This window comes from Megascapheus bottae, chromosome 26 (genome assembly GCF_031878675.1).
Source record: "Megascapheus bottae isolate mThoBot1 chromosome 26, mThoBot2.hap1, whole genome shotgun sequence".
Taxonomy (NCBI): domain Eukaryota; kingdom Metazoa; phylum Chordata; class Mammalia; order Rodentia; family Geomyidae; genus Megascapheus; species Megascapheus bottae.
The window spans coordinates 11291478-11301071 of NC_143534.1; the positions used below are offsets into that span (position 1 = coordinate 11291478).

At 41.9% G+C, this 9594-nt stretch overlaps 1 protein-coding gene across 3 annotated transcripts in view; it reads right to left on the reverse strand.

Moving 5' to 3' along the window:
- The window catches only part of Fam107b (family with sequence similarity 107 member B), a 167585-nt gene that overhangs the window by 138780 nt on the left and 19211 nt on the right, over positions 1-9594 (reverse strand). Inside the window, exon 1 of one of the 3 annotated variants that reach the window (XM_090318925.1) lies at positions 4619-5047. The exons of the other annotated variants lie outside the window; for them this stretch is intronic. Within the exon in view, the coding sequence (XP_090175051.1) occupies positions 4619-5032 (414 nt within the window). The 5' untranslated portion in view covers positions 5033-5047. Of the gene's footprint in view, positions 1-4618; positions 5048-9594 lie in introns of those variants that run through there. 3 annotated transcript variants of the gene reach the window in all.

A 9594-nucleotide genomic window follows, 5' to 3' on the forward strand; every position in this document is an offset into this window, starting at 1 on the left:
CTGAGTGGTTAGGCTTATAAAGGTGAGCTATCAACACCAGACTGCTGAATACTCAAAACAACTCAAGTTAATTTGCAACACTCCTATACCAAAGCTTTGTGTCATAAAAATCATTACATGAGACATGTTCTCCTAGCCCACTGTTGGATTTGATATTTTAAGTTACATGGCCAGGAGTCTTCCCAGGCATATAGCACTTAAGGAGTAATTTCTCCTTAACAATAGATAATCAAAATCATGCTTGTGGGCTTAGGTTCTAAGAGTTTCCTGGGCTGTCATTTCCGATTCCATTGAATGTGGTTTACACATAAACCAACTTTCCAGAACAAGTCAATAAACATGTCCTCCAGGAGGCTCTTTGCTCTGATAGAGACTTCCCCTCCCTCGAATTGCCTTAATTTTCCAACCTCTTGCCTCCCCTGGTGCAGAATTACAAAACTGAGTGTTGACCTCATATTGGAAAAAAAGTGTTAACTCGATGAGTTATGTTTTCTTTGGAAAAGAGGAACAGTAAGTGGAAAACTAAAGCAGTTCAGATCAGGTTAGCCAGGTCTCTGGCTGGAAAAATCCTCTCTAATTTCCCATGATTGATACAGCACTTCATTCAACTAGCCCCTGTGGCTCCTGGGGCATAAGACATTTTAAAGTTTCCAACATACCCAGCAAATTGGAATAGTAGAATTAACTGTATAAAAAAGGGGGGGGGAGTTAAAGCAGGAAGCATATAAAGCAGGTGATATGATCCAAAGAACTAAAATTCCAACCAAACAGACGCAGAAATTTCTGGGAAAATGGGCCTTACTAATTAGTTGAAAAGTTGTCTCTGATTAGACACTGGAGTCCACTGCCTAGAAACAAAGTAAATCCTACTTTTATTCACTACCTGGGAATATCAAGGGAAGAGAAACAAGTTGATCACAGGCAGGTTGACAGAATCTTTATCAAGCTGGAAATAGGTGTTGCTCAAAAATGGACCAACCCCTTCCTTTTGTACTTGGCTTTCTCTGACATATCAATCCCTGCTTAACTAGTTGCCATTTTCACTGAATTGTAAATCCAGTGGTAACCTCATTCGAAATGGTCTATTTTTATTAAACCATGCAGTTACGTATTATTTCTTAGTTTTGAATATATATATTTTCTGCTCCAAATTATCTGGAGAAAAAAATGCATTTTTTACCTTCCTCTGAAATCTTTTACGGATAGTTTCCAATAGCCAAATCTGCGCAATATAAATTTTTATGGGTTTTTGAGGGCTGTTAGTTTTATTTCATTCTAAGAGGAACCAAGAATCCATCTCTTCCTTTTCCAGTTGGGATGCAACTGAATACCCAGACTGGAAAATTCCTAAGATCACAGGACTCACATTCGCTATCATGTCACTATAAGGAATTCTTTTGGTTGTCCATAGCAGGAATCTTGAACTATCTAAAAACGTTATATAAACTATCAAATAAGCACCTAAGTTATATATAACTGATCTTTAGAGAAATGAAAATTGAAACCACAGAAGATACTACTTCTCACCTGTTAGGACAGATGTTATCAAAAAAGAAAACACATGGGATTGGAAGCATGACTCAGGTGGCACCAGCCGGTGAGCAAAAGTGTCAGATAGTAAACCTGAGTCCCAGTCTCTGAACCCCCGAAAAAAAAGTGAACTCACATAAGAAAACAACCACTGACAAGGATGAGTGAGGAATAACTGGAAAACCTTGACTATGACACTGTAGGATGTGAAATTCCTTAAAAATTAAACACAACAGGGTGCTGGTGCTCAGGTTTATAATCCTAGGTACTCAGGAAGTTGGGATCTATGGATCTTGGTTCAAAGCCAGTGTGGGCAGGAAAGTCTGTGAGATTCATTTCTAATTAAAAGACTCATCTCCAGCAAAATGCTGAAAGTGAAACTGAGCTCAAGTGGTAACCTTGAAGATAAAAGCTCAGGGGCAGTGCTCAGGCTCTGAATTCAAGCCCCAGGGCAAGTACAAAACAAACGAACAAAAAATAACCTGCAGAGTACCATATAATCCCACAATGTTGCTTCTGAGTTTATGCTGTGAAGAGTAGTAAGACATTGTGCACGTTTCATTCTATTCATATATTACTTTGTTGAGTGGCGATTCCTTTGTACAGCTACTTAAAAATAAAAACTTTAAAAAGATGGAAAAATTGTAAAAGGTAAAAGACAAGTTTAAATGTGTATTCTCATCATATAAGACACTTTCTAAATCTAGGGTTAAAACCATCCTGAGTTCAGGCCTAGAACAGGGAAGAGATAACCACAAGGGAAGGTTTAAAGATATGTGGAAATCCCTTCTGAAACAGGCATCTTTGATAGCCCATCTCTGTTTTACTTAGTTCACTTGGCTTCATTTCTTCTAGTTTTTCCCCTCAGACCAGATGCTGTTTCAGATTTAAACGAACCACTTCCTGTCTGAACACTAGTTGACCAAAGAGGAACAGAGGTATAGATCTGAGATTCTTAGTTACAGTTGTTTTGAAGCTGAACTCAACAGCAACAGTATGATTTGTGGCCTCTATGAAATCAGCGAGCATCAGTGATAAGGATGAAATACCTTGACCATACAAAAGGCAGCGAACTCTTTCATCTATTGAGGAGTGTTGATACTGCAAAGGTACTGGGCAATGAAGAGGCTGCGCCATCCCATCCGAATATCTCAGAGCAATGTCATCAACAAAACACCACCAACAGAGCATGCATTAGAGAGTATCCCTTTCCATGATACGACACACCATACAACTACAATTAAGCAAATGAATTATGAAACAAACAGTTCTACGTCTTCATACATATATCAACCTATGCACATTCAACTATGTGGAATTTGAATTTGGTTGCTAATCAGATGAGATCCTATATGCATATTTAACTACAAATCCTCAAACATTACATCATTAGTAGAAGAAACACATGATGGCTCTGAGGATGGACTTTGAAGTTAAATAGAACTGGACTGTCATCCTGACTCTGCTGCTTCCTGCCTCTGCAGCCTTGAGCAAATGTCAATGTCTTCCTCTCTAGCCTGGCAGTTGTGAGACTATGCATCTGGCTATCTTGAGAGTTCTATGAGAGACTTCGTGTGTGGTGCTTGAAAGAACGGCTGGAGGTGCCCTGAACTGGTGAGCTCCTGCATCCGAACTAGAGCTGATGCCCACTTGAATGCCCACACAATGTCCCCTTGTCACGCCACTCCACCCTGGCACTTAACTTCACCCTCTTATCCCTCCCAGCCTCCTCTCACTTCTCTCCTCACCATCTGCTGGCTGTGTTTGCTCTCCCATATTGTCCATATTGACCCCATCTTCTTGTTGGTCTTTCTTCAACCATCTTAGGTCTGGGCTCTTGTGATGGCCTCTGTTCTTTTTCCCAGTTCTAAACGGAGTTCAATGTATGACACACATCTCCACCTCAGATTCTCAAAGCTTTCTACTGCCACTAACTTAACCTCTTACTATATCATTCAAGATATCCCATGGCTGGTCCTAAGTACAAGTCTTTGTTGAACATACACACAAAAAGGTGAAAGCAAATTGATCTTACTGCCTTACTCGGCAATCTAGGATAAGAGATGGGTTGATTCTCTACCCAGTGCAAAGTCTCCCAGCTCATTAAAATAGTACAGCAAGCCGTAGCTCCTTGAAAATGTCACAGATATAAACTTGACCATGGAATGTGCTCATCTAATCATAACTCCACTAAAAAAAATATGTTAATCTAGATGTACTCAAAATGGAGTACAGGATTTGGACTTGGTTGGTGGGTTTGGATTTCGATTCAGTGGTTCTAGAAATATATATATATATATTTATAGTATATATTATATATGATATATTGCTATATATCATATGTTATAATATGTATATAGATGCATTGTGGTTGTTAGAGTTTGGTGAAGTCCTTTGGCCCAGAATATAAGGATATAGACAAAAGCTCAGTTGAATCATTTAATATAAACCTACTGAGTATCAAATGAAACTATGAAGCTGTTTCTTTGAAGCAGTGATAACACTTAAACATTTTTTTCTCTTCCTGTTTCTTTTCTGAGTCTTGGAAAGCTGTTACAGAATCATCCATATCAGGAATATTTTTCTCCATTTCTTTGTGGACTGCTCTGCACACAGAATCCATTCCACATTTTTCCATGCTACTTTGATGTACATTTTAAGCAGTAGGAGCAATTTTTTAAATTCTACAATCCAGCTTTCCTTATTGTGGATTTTCACATGCATAAATTCACAGATCAGCATTGCCGTTGTTGTTCTGGAGGTAGGAAAATAATCATTTTCCCCAGCTGTCTTCTAATCTTTCTTGGAAATACGGTTAGCTCCCAGACACTATTACCAGTTGATTAAAGCGGATTTTGGTCCAGAGCTTTTTTGTCATTGCCTCCCTACATAGTGTCCTTCTGCAAACTTCCTTTGAAAATTTCCAGAGTGTTAACACTTCCTCACAGTAGTGAGAGGTCCCTGCACTGTCTTCTTCCAAAGGGAATTTAAACCAACTCAAAATGAACTTCCACAAATCTGTTCACCCATCATTTCCTGCACCATCTCAACTATGGTAGCTGCCGGGGACCCCCCTCCTCTCACTCACCTTTGGCATGCCAATAATTGAGGGTCTGGGGATGGAGGTCTGAAAAGTAACTGCCTCACAGTAGGCTTCATCCTGTAGGGACACAGGCAAATCTCCAGGGGTCTCAACAGGTTGGCCTTCGGTGTGGTTACTGGAGTCCAGGCTCGCCGTACCATTTGGCTCTGTGTGGGTGCCAGGGCCTGGTCTTTTCTCTGATGCTGTTTCTTCCACCCTGGGGTGACCTGGGTGTCTCCCCACTTTAGCCCCAGGCTGGTTGTAGATGGTGGAAGGCGTCTCCGCTGTGCTGGATTGATCTAAGTGGGTACTGTCCCTGCTGTTCCCAAAGCATGCCAGCAGAGCTGAGCAGGGGAACGGATGCATCCTTCCAGAAGGAGGCTTCAGTCTTTTGGTGAGTCTTGCTTTCCACGTGGACATGGCGTCCAGCAACACATTGCAAGGCGGAGAAAGGAAATTTTCCGGGGGGGAGAGGGAATGTAAAGGTTCCTTGTAGTAAACAGCTCTGTGCCCAAAGAGGAAAGACCGGCTAGTGACAGTTGCCCCTAAGTAGATGTAGAAAAGACGGGAGGATCTTGATCTCCAAGTCACTCAACAGCTTACCCTCCAGTTTAGAAGCTTCCTGGGCCATTTCACGCTCTCCCTTCTTGGAGACTGTCAGTGGCTGGAGAAAGCTGTCTGTGAGGCATGTGGTTGGCTCAGGTTTCAGTCAGTACCCAGCAGGGCAGACAAAGGTGGTGCCAAGTAAATAGTCAGTTGCTTCAGGTTACCTCCATGGCATAAAGATAATGTAGCCTGATAGCTCCAGCCATAATAGCATCCATCTGTGTATCAGTAACTTCCTAAAGCATCCAAACCTTCTTCAGTTACGCCCTTCAAATATTTATTCTCCCAAACAAAACAAAAATGACACCCGTTTATCTATCACAAGTGAAGACCCCTAAGAAAAACCCGGGACCCTAGTAGCTGTTTCATTATTCAAATAGGAGGTAGAGTTATTCTTTCCTCCAGATAGAACCCATCTTTGCAACTGATGCCACAACGACTTTTCTGGATCTTTCCTGACTCTTCTTCTCCCATGAGCTTCAGAATCTACACTGGATCTGGTAGACTAAAAAATGTCTTTACTTTTGATTATTATTATTATTTTGTTATGCGAACTAATGTCTTGCCTTCTTGTTTTCAATAATAGCAAACAGACCCCCCCCAAAAAAAGAGCTCCATCACCAACTGATATTATAAATTAGATTACTTCAGATGAAACGGTGCTCTATCTACTGTTTCTACTACTTGTACCCCTTAAGTTCAGGAAATAAACCCAAGTTAAGCACTGATCTTCTACTTCTCAACACATAGAAATGGTGCAACAAATAAAAATAAATAGAACCATATTAAAAGACAATTAAAAAATTCAGGCTTTTTCCTTAGCCAAATATCTACTAGGAGTGTTATAGAAACATAGTACTGTGTTGGGGTTGGGGGAGGGAAATGGGGACCAAGACATGAGAAAGGGTATCAATGTATGTGAAGTAATGCACCCTCTATCTGGTGAATATACTGTAACTTTTCTATTAATTACAATAAAAATATGTGGAAAAAAGAAACATAGTACAGTGATGGTTTTGCCAGTAATAGTGACTTTTAGGGTCAAGATTTCTGGGTATATCACACACTTTTAATTTATTTGTTCGCTTTCTCTTTTAATGCCATGTCAAGATGTGTTCTTAAGCCCAGACAAGTGGCAGCTATTTGGGTGCGAATCACCCATTTTTCAGAGGTGGAGACAAGATGTTTGAAATGTCAACCAACTAAGGCATGGTTATTTCTCTAGCAGCCTGGGTGAAAGGCGTCCATTCCTGCTGTCCTGTCTGGAATCTGAGCATCTTTTAGTCTGACCATCAGCCATGCTCTGTAAGCCAGCCATGTTGGTAATACGCATGAAGGTAGAAATGGCTTAACAAAGAATGTACATGACATCAAGTGCAGGCTTTGTGTTAGTGTTAGAAATGAAATATCAAAAGCTGCCATTTAGAGTGGGGTTGGGAGTGATAAAGGAGAATGATAGACAAAGTGATATTATACTCCACAAATTGACATGCTGAATTGAAACCCGTTTGTACAAATACTTGAAGATGATTTTTTAAATAAAATAAAAAAAATTTAAATCTGCCACTTACTTAGCAGAGCCTAGGTCAAACTTCCCAGCTCAGTATTTATCGTGTGTGTGTGTGTGTGTGTGTGTGTGTGTGTACTGGTACTGGGGTTTAAACTCAAGGCCTGGGGCCTGGAGGGTGGTCTACTGGTAGAGTGGATTTGATTCCTCAGTACCATATACATAGAAAAAGGCAGAAGTAGTGCTGTGGCTCAAGTGGTAGAGTGCTAGCCTTGAGAAAGCTCAAGGACCATGCCCCAAGCCCTGAGTTCAAGCCCCAGGACTGGCAATAAATAAATAAACTCAAAGCCTGGATGCTACTCCTTAGCTTTTTCACTCAAGGCTGGCACTCTACCATTTTGACCTAGAGCTGCATTTCTAGATTTTTGCTAGATAATTGGAGAAGGGTTTCATGGATTTTTCTTACTGGGCTGGCTTTGAACCATAATCTATAGCTCTCAACCTCTTTAGTAGCTAAGATTATAGGTATGAGGCTATTTCTTTTTTTTTTCTAGATTTTATAGACAGGATCCTATGTAACGTTGGTTGGCCTCAAACTCACAATCCTCCTTTCTCAACATCCCAAGTACTTGGGTCATAGATGTGCACCACCACACATATTTGTCTTCCTTCTCACACTCAGGTATGAAAAGTTTCAGCCCACTCCCAGGAGGAAACAGGACGTCCAGACTTTAACCAGCTTCCCTCACTAAGGGTTTCTGGGGAGCTCCAGGAATTCCGTTTTCTCTCATCTGCCCTGGCTGCTATCATCAACTCAGGTAGAGGTACTCCACGCTGCTTTCTTTCAACATCTTCCTCTTTCCAGACATGTGTGATGGTTCCAGACATGTTTTGAAAGTTTAGAGATACTTGGAAGGAACTGAAAACAAGAAAAAAATTCTTAAGCCTTATTTGCTCTCCCATTTACTTATTCCACTCCAGTATTTACAACTGCAGGTTCAGAGGTTAAACATGCATCTTTCCAGAGTGGAACCCTAGGTAAGGGAGCTCAGAGCCCCTGCCTCAAGCCTGCTGTAGGTCTGTCCTGGGAGCCTTGCTGGGGAGATTACCTTACTTCTCCCAAAAGACATGCTTAGAGCATATCTGAGCTACTCAAAATCCCAACACCAGCCCAACAAGAACAGTGACTTAAAATGGTTTATGAAGTCCAACCTAGAGTAATAGAACTAACAAATAAAGGTTACTGAGTGCTCCTAACAGACATGACTCTCAGAAAATAAACTTGTTTAATTCTTCACAACCCTAGGGGAAAGATGATATTATTATTCCTGTCTTCACCCATTAGAAACACAAGACCTAGAAACTTAAGTCACTTGTCCAAGGTCAGTATGCTATTAAGAGATCTAGTATGATGAACTCACGTAGCCTGACCCAGAGTTCATGATCTTAATCACACACACACACACACACACACACACACACACACACACACACACACACGAACTTTCTAGCTTTACAGCATGAGCCACCAATACCCAGCCTATATTTCAGTTCCATTCCTTGGTACCACATACATAGAAAAAGCCAGAAATGGTGCTATGGCTCAAACGGTAGGGTTCTAGCCTTGAGAAAAATAAATCCAAGGACAGTGCTCAGGCCTTGAGTTCTAGCCCCAGGACTGGCAAAAAAAGAAGAAGAAGAAGAAGAAGAAGAAGGAGGAGGAGGAGGAGGAGGAGGAGGAGGAGGAGGAGGAGGAGGAGGAGAAGGAGAAGGAGAAGGAGAAGGAGAAAAGGAAGAAGAGGAGGAGGAGGGGGTGGAGGAGGAAGAAAGCAAAACATCCAAAGGTATCATGCCAGAGCCAAGAATTCCAGGCAGGATCTCAGATCAAAGCAAGGCTTTAGCTTAAATGATCTCCTTAGAGAAAATAACAGGGCTGACCTCAGTCACCTGAGATGAGTCATGTCACTCCACGCCCCATCAGAACATCTAAAGATGAGTGGTCCCCCATGCAGAACTCAAGCTGAGGCACTACCACATGTGTGTTAAGAACCTGCGAGGGAGCAGATTTTGAGTTAGAGCTGCTATGGGACTATGAGTCAAACGAGACAGCGTCCTATCTCTCGGGAGCCTCAGGCCAGCGAGGCCTCTGAAGAAGGAGGAAAAGCCACTGGCCATCAAAAATGACCTACTGACTCAGTCAGGAAGGACTGGCTGACCTCACAGACACAGCCCTGGTCCCAGATGCACTTTTCCCTCGGGAATCTTATCATGAGGGCTCTATCCCAACTACCTCTGGTGGACTCCTCCCCCCCCCCCAATCCTTAAATCCAGCTCAGCAAAATACCCATCTGTAGTTGTCCTCCTCTAGGCCTCAGCTGATCCCAAGAGGAACTGACCATCTTCCCCAGCTCAAGCCCACCTAGGTTTCTTAAGAGTTACGTCTCAAGGATCCCCCTCTTCTCTAGCCATTTCCCGCTGTGAATGCTGTGAATTCGCTCTGCCCGAGGGAAGCATCAGCCTTGTCCCAGCAAGATACACACGGAACAGATGGAGAAATCCAACTTCAGCCCTGCAATAAGCAGGAAGGGTCATTTCCTTCCAAGTGTGGAGGAAGGAAGGTCACCCAACCGGGACAAGCTGGTGGCAGAAGCAGGAAACAAGGACCTCAAATGCCAGACTCAGAAATGCAGCTGTGGAGCCAGGAGAGGCCAGTCATTTGAATGCATTCCCCTTCCCTTTTCCTACAACTTAAAATCAAAGTTGATTTTTTAAATGGAAGTATATTTCCTTTTTTATAAAAAAAATAGTGAGACTTTCTCACACCTTAAAAATAACAATAAAACTGTATTTCAAAAAAGAAATAGGGCCA